Here is a 21,612-nt window from a genome sequence, read left to right as displayed (position 1 = left end):
CCTTACTTGTAGTCACAAATAGTCCCAAAGGTTTTGTTTTTTTTTTTTTTTTTTTTTTTGGTGTTAGGTTGATTTTGGTTTTTGTTTTCTGGTGGTTAGTTGAGGGTATCATAATCATCATCAGAGACCTTGAAGTAGGGATGAAGGGAGATCTCAGGCTAGTAGAGGGTTGCAAGATCAAGAATCAGGCCAAGTATCATGAATATATGCTTGACAGTTGATTTCAAGACCAAATTTGTATTATCCTGACTGGCAGATGCCTTTGCTAACACTACTTTATGACTGGTCTTATTGTAAGGATTCTAGTATAAATTTATAGTTATGAAAAGATTATTATGTCCAATATTATCATTCGGTAAATAGTTTTTTTAATATTGGAAATGTGTCATTTTGTCCTGAGTATAAATGAAGCATTCAATCCTTTAGGCTCTGCAAGGACAGATATCAAATCAGCAGGTTGCTGTAGAGAAACTGAAAAAAACGGCTGAAGTGCTTTTAGATGCCAGGGGATCTCTACTTCCAGCGAAGAATCATATTCAGAAAACACTGGGTAAGTGTTTATTTCCTTGTTTGCTTTCTCAAGGTTTACCCTGCTCTGACTGAAGTTATTCTAGCTCGGAGAACAAGTTCACTGGTATATATTATGTTGCTTATGTCCTTTGATTGTGAAAGGGTGCTTCCCAACCTGGGAGGAGGCACTTATATTGGGAGCAGGGGTTGTGTACTTTGGAAAGAGTATATTTAAAGTTTACTTTTATCTTTAGAAAATGGAACAAAAACTCTTTATGTAATGTTTACCACGGAAAGTAGAACTTAAGATTCTTTTGGCTGATGGCAAGGGCAGAGCTAGACTCTAAACCTATGGCCAACAGAGATTCACTGAGGGGTCTTTGTCGAAAGCAGGAGCATGGTGTTAAGAGATGTGCTTTAAAAACAGTGTTTCCATCTCTCCATTTTCTAGGTGCTTTTGAGTGGTCTCACAGGGCTCTGATTACCCCAATTTTCTCTGGTGATACTAGAAACTTGTATCCAATTACAGTGGTGCTTCTGTGCCCTCTTGCATTAGAGTCATCTCTTGAGAAAAGAGCTTTATTGCATGTTATTCTTTGTATCCACTCATTGTATTTAGTTTATATTAAATGCACAGTGGGGTATCAATAAAGGTTTGCTGTCTTACTGTATTTTTTGCCCCTTGACTTTCCTGCTTTTCATAGTATTTAATGTGTGGTTTGAGGTTATTATATAATATTTATAATATATATAAATTATATATTTATAATATAAATATATTATATATGTGTGAAATAAAAAACGTAATGTTTTGTAAGATGATTAGACCTATGTTTCACACCAAAGAAAGTGTGAGTTAAAAACTGAACAGAATTTTAGATGAAGAGAAGGATGAAACTTTGCTTTTCTAAAATCACTTTTCCAAAAGGAAAACTTTTTTTAATTCTTAGATGTCTAAACTTTTTTGATCATGTACCCCTGTCAAATAATTTTCAGCATATACCCTCATATTTGCATGTATATTTTTAAGTTCTATATACATTTTACTATTTATCATATTATGTATATTATAAAATAAAAAAACATAAAATTTTGAAGTGTGAGATAAAAATAAGAGTAGAAGTTCTAATATTTTGTTCCTATATCCCAATGTACCATCTTGACATCCCACATTGGCAACCACTGCTATTAGTACTGAAACATAGAGATTTGGAGGAGAAAAAAAGACTGTATTATATGTGTTTCTGTTATTTGTGGAGGTATTTGACATTTTTCCTATTGTTAAGTGTACAAAGTTTTGTTTTTATTAGCTTAAAAATTCATGTGTTATACATTATTTTAAGACTTTAAAACTTCTATCTGGCATAAGTTTCCAGGAATATGTGAAAATATATTTAAGATGTAGAAGAATTTCTCTTAAGATCTGACCTCTAAGAAAACAAACCACTTAAAATAAAAATAACAGTCTTAGAGTAGATTTCATTCTGTATCTTTTTCTTCTAAAATAATATTTACTTAGTAAAAGCAAGAATTCACTTCAATGACAATATTTTATCACTAAGAAATACAAAACTAAAAACACTCAAAATGTGTTAATTTTAGTACAGTAGCTGTCTTTGCTTGAGAAATCACTTATTAAGGCTAAACAGATTGCTCATGTTATCCTGCTGATGCACAGAGTCGCCCGTTTGAGAAGTAGCTCACCTGTTAATCAATCACTACCTGCAATTGAGAGTGTCTTTTCCTGTGACTTTCAAAGAAGGGCTTATATTTTACCTTGGTGTTTGTTTTGTCTGCTGATAGCATCTTGGTGCATACTCAATGCATTCCCCTGCCTGTCTGCACACCTCCCCCCCCCACAGTCTGTACTCTCAGGGCTTCATTCTGTTCTGTGACAGGAACATGACTGTCTCATTAAATTATCTAAACCTCTTCATGTAGTGAAAATTTGTCAAACTGTTTTCTCATGATACATTAGAACAATCAGAGAGAAATATTGCTTATATAATTGTGTTCCAAAAATATATATATAGATTGTGTTCCATGGGCCAAATTAGCATGTGGGCTGCTTCTCAAACGGGCGATTCTGCATCAGCAGGGTAACATGAGCAATCTGTTTAGCATGTAAAATGTTTCACTTGAAGAGAGGGGATTTGCGGTCAGAGTTTTCTGCTAACTGAACATACAGTAGATCCAACTAACCATTCAGAAATAATTAAAATACTTTTCTAATTATTGGACAGTAAGTGATAAATTGGTGATTATTCCAGAGAGAGAGAAAGAGAGAGATTAATCCATTAAAAATTGTTCTTTGAACTTCTTGTAGGTCTGCAGTACAGAATGTAGGAAGTTCTTTGAACTTCTTGTAGGTATGCAGTACAGAATGTAGGATGTAAATACAGAACTTTAGAGTTGACTGAAAACTAGGCTAGAACAATCTGGGGTTTGTGTTTGTTTTTTTTTTTTAGCATCTTAAATCTTCAGAATTTAAAGAAAGGTTAATCTCTTCTGAGATAGATTATTCTGTTAACCTTATTTATTTTCCCTTTGGTCTGCTATTAAATTTTTCAAATAAAATCTATTTTTATTTTAGAAGTATAATTCAACTTTCCTAATTTTAAGTGAACTTCCATTATCTATTTTCACATTATATTTATGTTTTCTCATTAAATGTGCACCTGTCAGTTTCTGTGCATTTGAGTGGTTTGCTTAGAATGTGAAGGATGATGAAGGCCTAAGTATATTTTTGTGTGTGTGAGAGAGAGGGAGGAGGGGAGAGAGAAGGCATGTTGCATACAAGGGAGAGATAATTTTTATATGTAAAAGTTAATTCTTGATAAATCTTTTTATAGCTGTGTGTTATCCTTGAGAATAGTTGTGTATGACTGTCACCTTTTTCTTTTTTTCCATGGAGTTATCAAGTTGGCTATTTTGAAATGTCAGTAAATCCAGCATTTACTCTAAAGATTGGCTGTTTAGACCAATTACATTTCTCTAGGGTAATTCAGATGTTTATGCATCCAAAAATCTATTTTCAAAGGCAGATGGCATATATATCAACTATTTTTTTTAATATTTCAATTTTGGGGTGCTTGGGTGGCCTAGTTGGTAAAGCATCTGCCTTCGGCTCAGGTCATGATCCTAGGGTCCTGGAATCAAGCCCCATGTCGGGCTCTCTGCTCAATAGGGAGCCTGCTTCTCCCTCACACTCTGCATGCTGCTACCCCTGCTTGTGTAGGCATGTGCTCTCTCTGTGTAAAAATAAATAAAATCTTTAACAAAAATTTCAATATTTTATATTCCATTGAGATCTTTTTCTTCTTTTGTTAAGGTTTAAGATGGTGCTCTGATTATGCATTTTGAATTTATCAGTTAAACTTACTCCTTTTTCCATTTTTGGTGTGGAAATTTTATGACTTGCCTTTGTTAATTTTTGAAAAGGAATAGGACAAAGAGAGCTTGGTGGTTAACATTTCCTGATCTTTTTGGACTAGATGACATTGTTGGGAGATATGACGATCTGTCCAAGTCTATTAATGAACGAAATGAAAAACTTCAGATAACCTTGACCCGCTCGCTGAGTGTGCAGGATGGCCTGGATGAAATGCTGGACTGGATGGGAAGTGTGGAAAATTCTCTGAAAGAGCAAGGTCAAGTGCCCTTAAACTCTGCTGCTCTTCAGGATGTGATCAGTAAAAACATTGTAAGTGACATTTAAAAGGGGGGGGAAAAAGACACTTTTAGTTGGGGGCAAAAACGTTAAAAAATTCCAAGAATGGGTAAATTTATGATAAACTTGATAAAGAGAGGTTTCCTGAGTGTAACTGTTGAAAGTAGTGCTTGCACCAAGACATGTGTGTAAAACAGTTTTTCCCTGAAGAAGTGTAGATAGAGCTTTGTATACTTTTTCATGAATGTAATTCATTATAGAGGGCTTACACATACAGAAGTCCTATCTTGTTTATCATAGCTTCAGCCAGCTGCACATGAGGTTAATCAGATCAATCTTGTTGTTGTCTAGCCTTTTAAAAATTAGGACCATGGATAATCCCTAGGCTCCATTAGATCCCAGGGGTTGCTGAGTAGCAGCCGCCTCCTGCCTTGCTCAGGCAACTTGCCAGCTGTTCTTCACTGTGTCTTGAAGAGATTTGAGATGGTATTCCTCAAGGGACAAATCAGACTTGTCAGTCAGCCCCAGCAGTTAACTTCCCTTAGTCACAGGTTGTTCAAGATTATGTTGTTATGGATGGTCATTTTTTAACACTCTGTGACATTATTTGTAAACATCATTATAAAACACATGCAATATTTGGTTCATTTCAGATGTTGGAACAGGATATTACAGGTCGTCAGAGCAGTATAAATGCCATGAATGAAAAAGTGAAGAAATTTATGGAAACAACAGATCCATCCACTGCATCCTCACTGCAAGCCAAGATGAAGGACTTGTCTGTTCGGTTTTCAGAAGCAAGTCATAAACACAAAGAAAAACTTGCCAAAATGGAGGAGCTCAAAACCAAAGTAGAACTCTTTGAGAACCTCTCAGAAAAGCTCCAAACATTTTTAGAAACAAAAACTCAGGCTCTCACTGAGACAGATGTGCCAGGAAAAGATGTTACTGAATTGTCTCAATATATGCAGGTATGTATTCCTTAATATTCATGAGGTTGGTCAAGTATATGAACACTTCAGACCAGCTTTTACATGTATTAGAGTTACAATTAGCAATCATCATTTTAATTGCTGATGGATTAGTAAAGATCTATGCTTCCCTCCTTTAGAAATCCCAAATACATCTTCTTAAAGCTTTAGCTCACTTATTAGGAATGAAACCATTTCTCCCTTGTACACTTTCCACATATTAAAGATAAGTATCATCTGCTACACCCACAAAGAGTCAGACTATAAAGAATGCATTTTTAAGTTAATTTACTGTGTTCTCTTTCAGACAGCCTAACTGCATGTTTATTTAGAGTACCTGCCATAGGCAGGATCATTCTTCTGTGAAATTCTAAGTAAAGCCTTTCTGGTCCCATACATACCTCTTGATAGAATGCCATCTGAAGATCTAACAACCTCTTAGATTGATTAAATATCTAAATGCTTTGTAGGAATCAACTTCTGAATTCTTAGAACACAAGAAAGATCTTGAAGTTTTACACAGTCTTTTGAAGGAGATATCCAGCCATGGCTTGCCAGGTGATAAGGCTCTGGTTTTTGAAAAAACAAATAATTTGTCAAAGAAGTTCAAGGAAATGGAGACTACCATCAAAGAAAAGTAAGCACCACTTAAGAATTTAGTGGATTTTAGTCTACTTGATAATTAAAGAATGAATTATTTGTATTTGCTTATGTAAACACCTGAGACAAAACTCAGGAATAAGCATGGGGCTACTCTTTGTAAGTGCTTTTATATTGATAATTTTTTTCTATTAAAATTAAGTGCATTTTTGATAGAATATTTAGGAAAGGAATTTTATACTTCTTACCAAAAGTAGAAATCATTATGTAGAAAAATAGTGGTGGTAGTGTATATAATCTAAAATAATCTAAATCATTATGGTCTCTGAAGCCTTTGGCAAAGACCACATTTTTATTTGCAAAAGCAGAAATAACCTTGAAAGATAGCTCATGGTTCATTGCTTTTGGGGCTCAATTCAAAAACTATGCATAATTTCAGTATAGTTTTTCATGACCCTTTTTTTTTTGTAAAATAGTTTACTTTTTAAAGAGTTGTGGATAAGAAATGACTCCATGAAAAAACAAGAGAATGCACCTGAGTTGAGCTAAAAAGCTGTGTAGAGATAAACCTTGTGATTAGACTTTTATATTTCTGATATCATGTTAGTTTAGAATATACATCTAGGGATCCCTGGGTGGCGCAGCGGTTTGGCGCCTGCCTTTGGCCCGGGGTGTGATCCTGGAGACCCGGGATCGAATCCCACATCGGGCTCCCGGTGCATGGAGCCTGCTTCTCCCTCTGCCTGTGTCTCTGCCTCTCTCTCTCTGCGACTATCATAAATAAAATTTAAAAAAAAATAGAATATATATCTAGTTTTACTAAAGACTCTACAAAAATAGAAAATAATCATCTTTTACCTGTTCTTCATTTCTTCAGAATTCTCTACCTAAAACTTTTGAGTGCTAGATATACTACTTCCAGAGCTACATTTTCCATTTTATCACATAATATTTAACTCACATTGCATGGAAATGATATACTTGATTTTCCTAGGTAAACCCTAGGTTGTTTTTATTTTCAGAAGGGTTCAGTTTTAAAACCATATAGTCACCAGTAATTAGTCCAGCTGCAGTGGACTCTTCTGTGCCAGTATTCCACACGTGCACATGCCATCCACATGCCATCCACATAACAAATGGAACTGTCCTCATAATTCATGTGCTGGGCATGTGCCCTCACTCCATGGTGCTTAGTTTACAGCAAGATCCATCTAGTTCACTGTGGAGCTTTCTGAGTATCTGTGGGGGAGGCAGTCATCATTAATATTCTTTAGTTATTGGGACCCCAGTCATGTTTGGAGAGTTAAATCTGTACCTTCTGAAGTACCTGGTTTATCCATCCACTAAAGTGACTGTAGTGCTGCGTAGTAACCACTAGGTGGCGGGATGTTTTTCTCAAATCAGTGATTTGTAAATGTTTCCCTGCTGGTTCTATGCCTGCTGGCATTAAGCACCATATAAAGTGGACAGATCAAAGCTTGCTGAATCTAAATAATGTTAAAACTGTTTATATAGCCTTAGGGTTTACGTAGCAGTATAGAGTTCCATTACCATATGGACTACAGATTTCTTAACTGCTATTGTCTTTGTCTATGGAGTGTGCCTAAGGAATAAAGTAGTTATTTAGTTAATTTCACTTCGCACCTATGAGTCCTTTCCTCCCTTTATCAATGGTTAGAATGTGTATGGGGAAGAGTTTTTTTCTTAATTGTAAGCCTGATACAGGAATAATTATTTATTTATTAGTAATTATTCCTATGGAGTATTTTCTTTCTGTGGCTCAAATTCTTCAATAATTTTTGTTATCTAGAAAAGAGGCTGTGTCTTCTTGTCAAGAACAGATGGATGCTTTCCAAGTCCTTGTTAAGTCATTGAAGTCATGGATAAAAGAAACAACAGAAAGAGTTCCCATTGTGCAGCCTTCTTTTGGTGCAGAGGATTTAGAAAAATCTCTGGAAAAAACTAAGGTGAATCATTATCTGTTACTAGTTTCTTCTTTGCCCTTGTGAGGAATGAGGGGTTAAAAGGCTATTAGTGGTTTCCTTTTATCTAATATCACATAAGTTACATCCCCATTTATCTTCAGTATATTTTGGTGATATTTAGAAATTATGACATAGCTCTAATCCTTTTGAGGAAGAGCCCAAACTTTGAGTTAATTTGCTTTTTAAAAGAAATGTACTTATAGTGAGTGGCTGACTGTCCTAGTACCCAAATTTTCTTCTCCAACAAATCTCTAGTTTGTGATTTTTTTTATACCATTTCTCATAACATTATGTAAAAGATCCTGTTTTTCAACTCAGCATTTAACTCTAGCTCAGATATATCACTGGAACTAGTATTTGAAGATAGAAGTTATTTGAATCCCTAGTACAAATAGTGTACACATCTTTTGTCATCTGGTTCAAATCATAAAACTTATGAGCAGTTATGGTAATTTCCCCACTCCATCTTTGTGGAGTGTGAATATTTTTAAAAATTCATTGAAATTTTGATGATTAAAACTCACTATTACATAGAATTCTGAACTCCCATTTTTAAAAAATCATTTCTAGTACATTTCTTCACGTGACGTGACTGACACCAAGTGCAGTTTTCAGACTGACAGTTGACAGTTACTTTGGAACCCATGACAGCTAGAAATAGCCTGACTTCTGTGGCTAGGACCAGAATGCAGGATGGACTATACCCTACTTCTCACCGCTAACAGTGTTAACAGTCACCTGGGCTGTTGGAACACCTAGGCATGGTGCCTTTTTTTCTATCCACTCCCCCACGAATCAAGATCCACAGTCATCAATGCTTTAAGATATGTTTAAGAAATTGAATTATAATGTGTGACTTTGAAAATATTATGAAGACTGAAAAATAATGTGTTTTTATATCTCAAGAAATTACAAGAAAAGTGGAGTTTAAAAACACCAGAGATTCAGAAAGTAAACAACAGTGGAATCTCACTATGTAACCTAATCAGCGCTGTGACTACCCCCACAAAGGCAATAGCAGCAGTGAAATCAGGTATGTGCTTTGTTTACATCCATGGCAGATCCCCCAAAGAACTGGGTCTACCCATGTTATGTCCATTTCCCCTAGTCTTTAAGTTAATGTGCAAAATAACCTCAGAAATACAATGGGGGGGGGGTGACAAGAAAGTTGGCATCTATACATGGCCTAAAAGTATGTTCCACGCATGGAAGAGTATCTGTACTAGTCAAATTTCAAATCCCTTTTATGGTTCATTTTCTTAGAGACTACAGTTAAAATGTAGCCATATAATTAGGTCAGAATAAGGAGCATTATATTGGGGAAAAGAAAAGATCAGATTCCAGTTTGGTTTTTACTTTAATGGAAATAACTCAAATTCTACTTGAAATGTTTGGTAAATGAGTCTAGTCTCTTGGGAAAGGAGAGGTGAGGGAAGGAAGGGAACAGCTCTTTTCTGTGGAGTGGAGCTCTCTATTTTTAAAAATCCCTGTCTACCTCATTTTATATACTGTTCCGAAGGAAAACAATTGTATAACGTGTTAGCTAGCATCTCTAAACCATAATCATGATCGAGCCACTCAACAGAAGTGGAGAGTCATGTGATGATTCTAAAATTAAGTTGTGGGTATAGTTTTAGGCTTAAAACATATTTATATTGTTAATATCAGGGTAGTTTTTTTTTTAACCCAGGAACAGATAAAGGCAGATCTTATATCTTTATTCTGAGAGTCTCTGAGTACCCTCTGTGGTTTCTGTGCCCTGCCCAGCCCCCAGCTGGCCCTATTGTGAGACTGATGTTCCAGCTGGGCCTCTTGCAACAATTTATTCCACTCTATTAACCCCATTTCAGAGCGTACTCATATTATATATGGCGTGATGATCTCTCCTTTCTCTTCTAATCAGATTTCCTGAAATGTCAAGTTTTTTTTTTTTAAAGGAATTCTATTGTGTTTTTAGTTCGTTAGGTCCACTTTAGATTTGCAGTGAGTAAAAAGTTGTGGGATTTTTTTTTTCTACTCTTGATAGCTCCCAAGCACAGTAGGAATTATTCCTGAATCAGGATATTTTCATTTTTGACTCTGAAATGCCAATGTATGTGATTTTTTTTTTAAAGAGACAAAACTTAGATTAAGATTCAGATATTTAAATATTTCTCGTGTGGCTAGTTTTGGAAAATGTCTTTGTGTTTTAGATGGGTAACCAACGCATGTTTGCCTGAGAAAGTCTAATTGAATTTTTTGATGTTCTGCTTATGAAAAAGGAAGTAAGGTTAGATGTTTATATAATTAAAGAGGAGTGCTAATTACTACTTACTGAGTAGTTCTTATTTGCTAGGCAATCAGTTAACTGTCTTTAATACTCACTATGGCCTTGCAAGTTAGGTATTATTATCCCCCCCCCCCCACCTTGGTGGGGTGGTGATTAATTTGTCCAGTCATCAGCTAGAATTTAGTGGGGCTGGGATTTAATTTCAGGTGAGTCATACACCAAAGCCCAGGCACTACTAACCACTGTGCTCTTCTCTCTCTCTGTTGACACAATGTGGGTTTTAGCAGTAGGGTTTGTTTGTTTTACTTTTAACTTTTCGTGTCTTTCTACCTCATTCTGCTTCCATTAAACCCATAATAATGCTATGTAACTGTACTAGACAATTTTCAAGTCTTTTAAGTAAGGGGTTTCCTGTCAGTCATGAGTTTTAAAGACTTTATTACTAAAAATAACAATAAAGCAATTTTATCACAAAATTGTTTTATAATTAATACTTAATGATTAACATATATAATTTAAACTTATTAAACTCTAATGTTTAAAGTGATCATGTTACTACTTTAAGAGTGAATTTTATATACCAGAAGGGACTGTAAAGTTTGGACCTTCATTCGATTTAGAAATTGAATCAGTATTTTATATTTTCCAGTACTAATAACATTTTTAAATGATTACTGTCTATGGGGTTTGATTTAATGCCATCTACTATTAATGTGTAGAAATAGTGTAGAAATCTATGATGACTTCAGTGTTAATATTTTTGCAGGTGGAGTAATATTAAATGGTGAAGGAACAGCCACAGATACTCAAGAAATTTTGGCAAATAAAGGTGAATAGTAACCTTAAGCACTTACTGGTTACAGTCACTTTTTTTTTCTTTTATGAGAGAAAATCTTTCTTGAGACAGTTACATTGAAATTTCAACCTTGAGATGAGGGGCAGAGGGAAAGTGAGAGAATCTCAGGCAGACTCTGCACCCAGCATGGAGCTTGTCACAGGGCTTGACTCCATAACCCCAAGATTGTGATCTGAGCTGAAATTAAGAGTCAGACTCTTAACTGACTGAGCCACCCAGGTGCCCCTAAAATGATACTATTTAATATCATAGTCATTTCTCCATAAATATCATATTTATATAACATTCCACGCAGTTTTGTTCATCTGAAGTTAGTGAAATCTGGTAGTTTGGTTTGGTATTTGATTATGTTTCCTTCTGTTTGATTAAATAATTTAAGATATTTTGTCACGTAGAATAACGTTCTTTGAGTTATTTTCTTGAGTTTGGTTCCTAAGGAATTAATACATAGCATTTCATGGTTTCATTTTCCATTCCATTGAAAATCCCTTTTTAATTTTACTTGTATTATGCAATGTACCTAAATAGTTTGTTATTAAATGGCATTATTATGAGATAGTTCTAAAAATTCTATGACTTTGGGGATCCCTGGGTGGCTTGGTGGTTCAGTGCCTGCCTTTGGCCCAGGGTGTGATCCTGGAGTCCCAGGATCGAGTCCCACATCGGGCTCCTGGAATGGAGCCTGCTTCTCCTTCTGCCTGTGTCTCTGCCTCTCTCTCTTAATCTCTCTGTCTGTCTCTCTGTCTCTCTCTCTTTCTCTATGTCTATCATGAATAAATCTTTTAAAAAAATTATTATGACTTTACCATAGTAGGCTTAAAATGGACAAAATAGAAGGGAATATCCTGTAAGGAAACTTTTGTTTCTAGAACCCTACTCTAAATGTCTTGAAAATGTATCCATCTGATTTTTTTTTTTTTTTTTTTTACTTTTAGGGTTAACATCCATTAAAAAGGATATGACTGACATAAGCCATGGTTATGAAGATCTTGGCCTTTTACTTAAGGACAAAATAGCTGAACTGAATACTAAACTGTCCAAATTGCAAAAGGCCCAGGAAGAATCAAGCTCAATGATGCAGTGGCTACAAAAGATGAACAAGACTGCAGCAAAGTGGCACCAGGCACCTACGCCTACAGATACTGAAGCTGTAAAGACTCAAGTTGAGCAGAATAAGGTATATTCTGTGGATACATTTACTGAAGATCTGCAAGAGAATGGGCTGGTATCCAGATCCCAGACCTGGCGGTCAGGACCATGTTCTGATTTCCACCTTTATGACCTTCAGCAAATAATGTGCCAGTTTTCTTTAATGTGCCTTTTCTGTAAAAAGTAATGATAACAGTCATCACCTATTTTACATGCGCATTATAATGACGAATAATCTGTTAGGTGTAAGCAACTTTACCACCTTTATTTTTTAAAAGATTTTATTCTTAAGTAATCCTTATACCCAATGTGGGGCTTGAACCCACAACTCTCATGCTCCTACCGACTGAGCCAGCTGGGCACCCCAGCTTTGCCACCTTTAAATCAGGTTAAGTGTGGGATTTTAACACCTATGGAAAAGATTTAGTTCAGTGTATTAGGGATTTTTTCCGTCCAGCATAAAATAGGGTAGCTCAGGCAGCCAGGTGGCTCAGCGTTTAGCGCCACCTTCAGCCCGGGACCTGATTCTGGAGACCCACATCAAGCTCCCTGCATGGAGCCTGCTTCTCCCTCTGCCTGTGTCTCTGCCTCTCTCTCTCTCTCTCTCTGTGTGTGTGTGTGTCTCTCATGAATAAATAAATAAAATCTTTAAAAAAAATAGGGTAGCTCACACTTTCCCTTTCTTTAATAGATGGCCTTTCTTTCTTCAACTGACAAGGTTGGGGAAATGATTTTACCTTGTGACAATGATGACAAAAATGTCTGTCTATATTTGAATTCTATAATTCTTATCCAGAAAAGTGTTGATTCATTAATGGATTCTCAAACCTGAGCCTTTATGAAGACTGATTTTCTTATGTTACAGTATTATTGATGTCATTTTCCTTTTTTCCAAAGGGATATGATTGAGAATAATGGGAAATTCTTCCTAGCTACTGGAGACTAGAGTCATTTTCTCCATAGCTGTAGTGTTTCTCTTTGGGATTCCTTTATCAGGAATGGTTGAAGACTGTTTAAGAGGAAAGGAGAATAACTGCTGAATTTCAATCCCTCACCCACTTCACCACTCAACAGTGTATATTTTTATCTACTATAATTGTGTTTTTGTTTTTTGATGTTGACATAGTAGTTTTTTTTTCCCCTTGTTTAGTCATTTGAGGCAGAACTGAAGCAAAATGTAAACAAAGTGCAGGAGTTGAAAGACAAATTGACAGAACTGTTGGAGGAGAACCCAGACACTCCTGAGGCCCCCAAATGGAAACAGATGTTGACAGAAATTGGTATGTTATGTCACTTATCCCAGAGTCCATGAATAGAAAGAAGTGCAATTGTTTTTTAATCACAGTCTTTATCAGAACAAAATGTATCCACCAGCCTAAGTTATTTTTGAATTTGCTTTAATATTTCATGTTTAAGATACTGTATAATTAAAAGTGTCATTTCAAATTATATTGTGCTGAGACTGGACATCTCTTGTATTTTTCTTGCTAAACACCGTAACCAAATTTATTTTTATGAAGAGGGTAGATACTAGTGAATAAAATGCTGTATGTCAAGTACCATGTTTTTATTATTTTTTACTTGATATTTGGTGTTTCTATTTTTTATGCTTTATTACATTTTAGTTTAAATATTCCTTTTATATAACTTTTCTTGTCTGGAAAAGGTAGGCTCCCTTCTCCTTCCTGGAGTTCCCTCTGAGACTTATTTAGCCCCTACTTTATTCTTTTCTTCCCCAGTCAAGTTTAAAAAGTAACTCCCCACAGAAGTCTGGTGGTTTTCATTCTTTACCCAGAGTTATCCTCCCATCTCCATCTGGTCCCTATATAAACTATTTCTCATAAACAGAATTTTCTTCACAAGTCTTATTATATCACCCCTTCCCATTATTATAATGCTCTGGAAAATATGCGTAAGACAATGGTACTAATTTTCCTTACTTCATAGTATTGTTTGGAGAATTCAGTGAATTCATGTGTGTATAGGTCAGACAAACTGTACCTGGCACATAGGAAGTGCTCTGTGTTTACTACAATTATAATAAGAGTTATTTTACTTTCAATTGTTCCATTATGTTGAGCTAAATATTGTGATTCCAATAGGGTCAGATATGTTAGAAATCTGTAAGTATGTTTTAGTTTGAAAAAAGATTATTGTGAGGGACCTTAATGTTCAAAGGTATACCTAATCCAACTATAGACTCCTTTCCTGTTGTATTAATTTGTTCCTAATTCAGTGGCTCTCACCTGGGATAATCAGAATTACTTGGGGCAGTATTATCAAGACATTTTAGAATAGGGGTAGAGTGAGGAATGAGCGTCCTAAAAATTTTTATTTTTCTTTCTTTCAATTCATTATTTGAATTGAATTATTTTATCGTCAGATTTTGTTTGACTAGAACATGCCATATAGAATGATGTCATTAGGTAAGGTTTCAGGGGTTATGTTCTATTAAAACTAGCCATTTATTGTATTGTGCTAGATGAAAAAAAATCTGTCAGGTCAACTAATCACACCCATCAGTGACTGTTTATTGAGTGACTAATATGTTCAACTGCTGGTCAAGAACTCTTGGCCTCAGGGAGTATACTGTCTTAAGGGTGGAAAGAGCAGGAAAGGCTTTCTAGCAGAGACATAAAGTCAGGTGGAATTGTGATGGAAGATTAGAGCAGGGATGTACGGAGAAGAAGTAGAGTGTGTTAGGTATGGGGCTTGTGTAAGCAGAAGCCTGTTTGGATGATAGCGGTAGGGTAAACAGGACCAGATTAGAGGTTTCATCTCAGGGTGCAGACCCTCTAATATTACTAGACTAGGGCCAGTTTGTGGGATCCCTTGAATGTGAGGCATAAGTCTTCATATTTTATCATGTAGGTGGTGAGAAGTTAGTTATTAAACAGTATGAGCCCAGAAACGACATACTTAAATGATTGTTTTAGGGAAATTATTTTAGAACCTAGTGGGCTGCAGCTGAGAAATACTAATTACAGGGAGTGAGAAGAATAGTCTAGGACTCTAGTTCTCTAAGATGTGCTCCTGGGATCAACAGCATCAGGATCACCTGAGAACTTTCTAGAAATGCAAACTTTCAGATTCCACTTCACAACTATAGAATCAGAAATTTGGGGGATGGGGCCCAGCAACCTGTGTTAATCCCTCTGGGTGATTGTAATGCAAGTGAAATTTGAGAAACAGTAGTGTAGGCAAAACATGATGAAGACCAAAATGGAGTTAGGGCACTAGGAATGTAAAGGATATACTGAAGATTTTATAACCAAGGAGATAAGAGTTAAGAGAATCATGAAAGAACATTCTGAATTATTGCACTTTAGTGACATGGAAGAGAGAATAACCTTTCAAAGAAATCTAGAACTCAGAAAAATAATCACTTTTGATAGGAATAAAAAGTTGTGTGTGTGTGTGTGTGTGTGTGTGTGTGTATTTAATGTTTAGAGGGTTAGTGAGATTTCCTAAACTTGTAACTTTCAAGCAGTTGGTTGTCATTGTGTGTGATTTGAATAAAAGAGAATGGGCATAGATACACAAATGTGAGAATCATTTGTCCAGCACTGATCATTGAAGATTTGCTATTAAAAGAAAGGATTAATGTTCCTTGTTCTAGTTGATCAGTTATAGTTGAATAAACAGACTGTAGACTTCTAGAATAAGTGAGGTATCTCTGGATCCTGTTTGCCTTAAGGAATATTCATTCCATTTTCTACATTACCTTCTAAAGTCAGATTCCAGTTTATCTTCATAAACTTCAGTTGACACACAGCTCCAGGACCATAAAATCTATATCATTAAATGCAATTAACTCTTAGATTAGGTTTTAATCAACTGCGTAAGAAGAGTTGTAAAGATAGAATGATAGCCATTCTGTATCATTTTGAGTCATACCCTGAGGTCTTCACACATACAGTGATGTTAAGTGTATAAAGACCAAATGCCAGTTTCATCTTTTATCTTTTTCTTTTAGATTCTAAGTGGCAAGAACTCAATCAATTAACAGTTGATAGACAACAAAAACTGGAAGAATCCTCTAATAATCTAACCCAATTCCAGACTGTAGAAGCTCAGTTAAAACAGTGGCTTGTGGAAAAAGAACTGATGGTCAGTGTTCTTGGGCCCTTGTCAATTGACCCAAATATGCTAAATACACAAAGGCAGCAGGTGCAGGTGAGTGTCATGTGACTTAACAAGATAAATGTTTTCATTATAAACACATTAGCTTTGAACAGTATGTGCTTAAACTGCCTTGACGTGTATTTGTAATGTTTCAGATGGCCATAAGATACTATCTTGAGATTAGTGGGAGACCCCCCAGAGAACCAAAACCAGGAGGCATCCCAGAACAGTCTCCTGAGCCCATGAGTGGGTCAAGTCCCTTGATCATTTCAGTCATATAGTGGTTTATGCAGGCCCTGTTAAAAGGGCCTTCTTTGAAATATTAATGTGATTGTGTAAGTAATAACATTTTTATGAGAAGCTTCTATGTGGTTTTTATTGTTTAGAAATTACTCCTTTGAGGTTTTATTCATTTTGATTGTGGTAGAAGATAATGAAACTTGTAAAACTCATGCAATACACCCCTGAGGGGTGGAGAGACAGAATAAAAAGAGGAGAAAGAATAAGAGAAACAGAGAGGAAACCTTGAAACACAGTGGGTTAGACTAGTCTAATTATAAAGCAGATGAATCTCAAGGAGAAAAATGTCCCTGAAATGTAAGTTAGATGTAGTATCAAAAGCTCTGTTGTAGTTCCAGTTGGATTTCCTTACATCTAAGTATAGTATTAGAGCAGTTCGGCTAATTCTATATTTTGAAAATACAAACCAGTCTTGGTCATTGAGAGTCAACATGTCCTAGCTCATGTATGTTCTTAATCTGAAGAGAACGAAAACAAAAGATATAAATAAATATTTAGGAAGAAATAATTGTCCCTAGCCTTGGTAGTCTCCTCTGAGATAGGTAAAATATACTAAAAAAAAAGGGGGGGGGACTTTTCTAGATTATTCATTGTGTGATGAGATAAATGTTGAGCCTGCACATTCTAAGCAACATGATTTATTAGTGACTATAAATGTCAATAAACCTTATATCTAAAAATTGTAAAAATAATGCACCATCATTTAATGTATTCTAACACTGTTATTGCTGCACATTTCCTTTCGTATAAAATATAGAACATTTAAAATAGTCTACAAAGAGAAAACTACAAGTGGAAAAATAAAAATTTGATGTTTGTGTGGTATGAACTTGTCCAGCAGTAGTGCTTCCCATTGTGTACATCAGTTGTTCATTCTGCCCAGACTTCCATATTTACTTTCCTCTTTTTTCCCCTTTAAGGGATGTGATTTTAGACAAAATCTTATCTCTTCGAAGCACCATCGCTCTTAGGATTAATTTAAGATTGTTGCCCTGCCTTTGAAATAAAAACTAGGAAAACAGGAACTTAAAAACAAAAATAAAAACTAGATAGATAAATACCTTTCTGTTTAGAAACTTAGAGCTCTGTTTTAAAGAATTAATTATCCAATAACTTGTGTGTTTATTTACCCTCGTTACCTCTTTGCCTTAGATTCTGCTGCAAGAATTTGATACTCGGAAAACTCAGTATGAACAGCTAACAGCAGCTGGTCAGGGCATTTTGAGCAAACCTGGTGAACACCCTTCTTTCCATGGGATTGTGAAAGAGCAATTGGCAGCTGTGACCCAAAAGTGGGACAGCCTAACAGGACAATTGAGTGACAGATGTGACTGGATTGACCAAGCCATTGTTAAAAGCACACAGTATCAAAGCCTGCTGAGAAGCCTTTCTGATAAACTGAGTGACTTGGATAATAAAGTCAGCATTAGTGTGGCTGTGAGCACACACCCTGATGCTATGAACCAGCAGTTGGAAGCAGCCCAAAAACTGAAGCAGGAACTAGAGCAGGAAATGAAGCAGATAAAAGTGGCCCAGGCCCTCTGTGAGGATTTGTCAGCACTGGTTAAGGAAGATTACTTGAAAGCAGAACTTAGTAGGCAACTAGAAGGCATCTTGAAATCATTTAAGGATATTGAACAAAAAGCAGGTTTGTCTGTCCTCTTTTAATGCATGTATTTCCTGGAAATGGAGATCATGTAGTGCCTCTTTCCAGGCCTCTGCCAGGAATCTAGGATCCTGAAGAGAATCTGTGCTCCTTGAAAGTGTAGATGAAGGAGGGGCCACTCTCCTGAGCACAGAGAGTGGTTCTGTGTCCATGTGTAGAAGCAGCAGTAGGGCAGTGCTGCACAAATAGTTGGCAAAACCAAGGCCCATTGAAATTTTAGGTATTTCAAGCTGGTTTTTAAAAGATGTAAATTTATGTTCTTGTCATGTTTCATTGCACCAGAAAAACAGGTGAAAACGGTTATTAAAAAGGCTGCCCGTTACTCATCTGTAGTTACTTTGTTTCATTCTGTCACAGAAAGCTTTTCTAGAGAAATGTGTGAAAGAGAAGCACTTGGCACTGTTCTCTCACCTGCTGTGGCCCTGATTCTGGCACAGACGTCCCAGTAGGTGTCAGAGGTGGCAGTAGTGAGTAGTGAGCCTGTTAGAAGGGCCTGCCAAAGAAGAGCACATTTGGCTGCTACGTTTGTTCTGTTTGAAAAGTAACCTTAAGTGCCTTGCAATTAGCAAATAGTTTATATTTTACTAATTGATTGGGTTTATTTATTGATCATAGCACTAACCATTTCGGTCCTACCCCTTTATTTTGACGGGATATTGATAATATTAGCTCTTTATGATGATGATGATGATTACTTGTTATGACCACTTTTATGTGCCAGGCATTGAGCTAAGAACCTTACATATTCTATCATTTAATTGCCAGAACAGCTTCTATTAATTTTGCCAACTTAGAGTTGGGGAGATGAGACTGAGAGGTTTCATCATTTGTCCAGGGTCTAAAAGCTCTCGAGAGGCTGAACCAGAACCCTAACCCATGCAGTTCCCGTGTGCCACATGGTGCCTTTGTGATATGGAAAAACCACACAAGCAGAAGAGGCATCTTCCTTTTAGACCATTCCGTACATTTATTTGGTGGTTCTTCTCTTGGCTTTTCATAGACTGGACTACATTTTGATGTAAAATAAACATGTCTGTGATTTCATTTTTAGAGAATCATGTTCAGCACCTCCAATCAGCCTGTGCGAGCTCTCATCAATTTCAGCAAATGTCCCGAGATTTTCAGGTTTGGCTGGATACAAAGAAAGAAGAGCAAAATAATTCTCCGCCAATATCAGCCAAACTTGGTGTCTTGGAGTCATTGCTTAAAGACCAGAAGGACTTCAGTAAAATGTTGTCTGCTCAGTCTAGTATCTATGAAAAAACCATTGCGGAAGGTGAAAATCTCTTATTAAAAACACAAGGGTCTGAGAAGGCAGCCTTACAGTCACAACTTAACACAATTAAAACCAATTGGGATGGATTTAATAAGCAGGTGAAAGAACGAGAAGACAAAATAAAAGATTCACTGGAAAAAGCCCTCAAGTATAAAGAACATGTAGAGACCCTCCAGCCATGGATAGACAAATGTCAAAATAACCTGGAGGAAATAAAATTTTGCTTGGATCCCACTGAAACAGAGAATTCTATTGCCAGGTTAAAGTCTCTGCAGAAGGAAATGAACCAACACTTGGGAATGGTAGAACTGCTTAATAATGCAGCCAATAGCTTGCTCAGTGTCTGTGAGGTAGATAAAGAGGTGATTACAGATGAGAATAAATCACTGATCCAGAAGATAGACATGGTCACTGAACAACTTCACAGTAAGAAATTCTCTCTGGAGAACATGGCCCAGAAGTTTAAAGAATTTCAAGAAGTTTCTAAAGAAGCTAAAAGGCAGCTTCAGTGTGCAAAGGAACAGCTGGATGTCCATGACTCCTTAGGACCCCAGGCCTATAGTAACAAGTACCTGAGCGTGTTGCAGACCCAGCAGAAGGGACTTCAGACTTTGAAGCATCAGGTAGATTTGGTCAAAGGACTTGCCCAGGACCTTGTGGTAGAAGCCTCAGACTCAAAGGGAACCTCTGATGTTTTATTACAATCAGAAACCTTAGTTCAGGAACATAGTGCACTGAGTCAGCAGGTTGATGAAAGGTGTTCATTCTTGGAAACCAAACTTCAGGGCATTGGGCATTTCCAGAATACCATCCGAGAAATGTTTTCTCAGTTTGCAGAGTTTGATGATGAACTAGATAGCATGGCCCCAGTGGGGAGAGATGTAGAAACATTGCAAAAACAGAAGGAGGCTATTAAAGCCTTTCTGAAGAAACTGGAAGCCCTAATAGCAAGCAATGACAATGCTAATAAAACCTGCAAGATGATGCTGGCCATGGAAGAGACCTCACCTGATCTCGTTGGAATCAAAAGGGACTTAGAAGCTTTAAGCAAACAGTGCAACAAGTTACTGGACCGAGCACAAGCCCGAGAAGAGCAGGTGGAAGGGACAATTGAACGTCTTGAAGAATTCTACAGCAAACTGAAGGAATTTTCTACTCTGCTTCAGAAGGCTGAAGAACGTGAAGAGTCTCAAGGCCCTGTTGGTATGGAAACAGAGACAATTAACCAACAGCTTAATGTGTTCAAGGTAGGGAATTCTTTATTTTTACTGTTTTTTTTTAAGAAAAATTTTATTTCATATTTTTATTTCTATTAGAAGAATAATTTTTTAAATTTTTTATTAAAAGAAATTTATAATTGGTACAGAAAGAAGATTGCCTATTTTGTAGAACCTTCTAGGAGGGCTGTCATACAGTGTTTGAGCTGAAATGAGCATATATGGGGGTAATATCCATGCATGTGGGGATTTCCAAGCCTCCTGGGGATTTGGACCCTGGTGGGATAAGACCTGAGATAATACCAAGACTCAAAGGGTGCTAGAAAAGTTTAGATGAGCCTGAAACTAACATTGTAGGGTCTGTTCCTGATGTCATTCACAACTGACATCTGGAGTGAGCAGAGCCATGTTTTGAACTTTGCTGCAGAGGCCAATCTATAACAAAAAGCTTGTTCTCTTCATATTTGTCTCCCAGCATTTTGTTTAAGTGGTGAATTATAGTCTTTTCCTGCTCTTTTATTTTTTCTAGTTTTCTTATCATTTTTAATTTAATTTCTTTTGTAAACTTTTTCTTCCAAAAGTTCATATTTTTAAAGGCAGAGAGGAGTTCAGTGTTGTAATCCTGGTTTTATAAAGCAAAGATCTTGGGCTCATGCTCCAGAGGATTAGGAATACATTATTTTTTGATTGGACTACAAGCTCCTCAGTGCCAAGAAATGCCTGTCACTTGATAGCATTGAGTGTTGCTTAATAAATGGAACATTAAATAAGAATGGTGGGCCACATTCAGTGTCACTGGATTTGACCTCTTTAATAATATTATTAAGGTGACTAAATTTTGAAAAATAACTTCTTTTTCTTATTTTGATTATGATTATTTGCTGTTTATAAAATACCTTTAAGGCCCAGATCTTTCAGGGCTCAAAAACCTGTGATTCTGTATAGATAGTGATTTTTGAAGGTGAAAGAACTGTTCACCCACCTTAAGAAGTAAAACTGGGGATCCCTGGGTGGCGCA

At 36.3% G+C, this 21,612-nt stretch overlaps 1 protein-coding gene across 1 annotated transcript in view; it reads left to right on the top strand.

Moving 5' to 3' along the window:
* DST (dystonin) overlaps window positions 1-21,612 on the top strand; it is a 483,034-nt gene that overhangs the window by 374,221 nt on the left and 87,201 nt on the right. Inside the window, exons 49-60 of the mRNA XM_055329608.1 lie at window positions 427-550; window positions 4,005-4,213; window positions 4,834-5,151; window positions 5,622-5,788; window positions 7,562-7,718; window positions 8,643-8,769; window positions 10,772-10,834; window positions 11,797-12,038; window positions 13,161-13,290; window positions 15,987-16,186; window positions 17,588-18,083; window positions 19,153-20,624. Of these exons, the coding sequence (XP_055185583.1) occupies window positions 427-550; window positions 4,005-4,213; window positions 4,834-5,151; window positions 5,622-5,788; window positions 7,562-7,718; window positions 8,643-8,769; window positions 10,772-10,834; window positions 11,797-12,038; window positions 13,161-13,290; window positions 15,987-16,186; window positions 17,588-18,083; window positions 19,153-20,624 (3,705 nt within the window). The remainder of the gene's footprint in view (window positions 1-426; window positions 551-4,004; window positions 4,214-4,833; window positions 5,152-5,621; window positions 5,789-7,561; window positions 7,719-8,642; window positions 8,770-10,771; window positions 10,835-11,796; window positions 12,039-13,160; window positions 13,291-15,986; window positions 16,187-17,587; window positions 18,084-19,152; window positions 20,625-21,612) is intronic.

This window comes from Nyctereutes procyonoides, unplaced genomic scaffold (genome assembly GCF_905146905.1).
Source record: "Nyctereutes procyonoides isolate TBG_1078 unplaced genomic scaffold, NYPRO_anot_genome, whole genome shotgun sequence".
NCBI lineage: Eukaryota > Metazoa > Chordata > Mammalia > Carnivora > Canidae > Nyctereutes > Nyctereutes procyonoides.
This window is presented reverse-complemented; position numbering and strand designations above follow the sequence as displayed.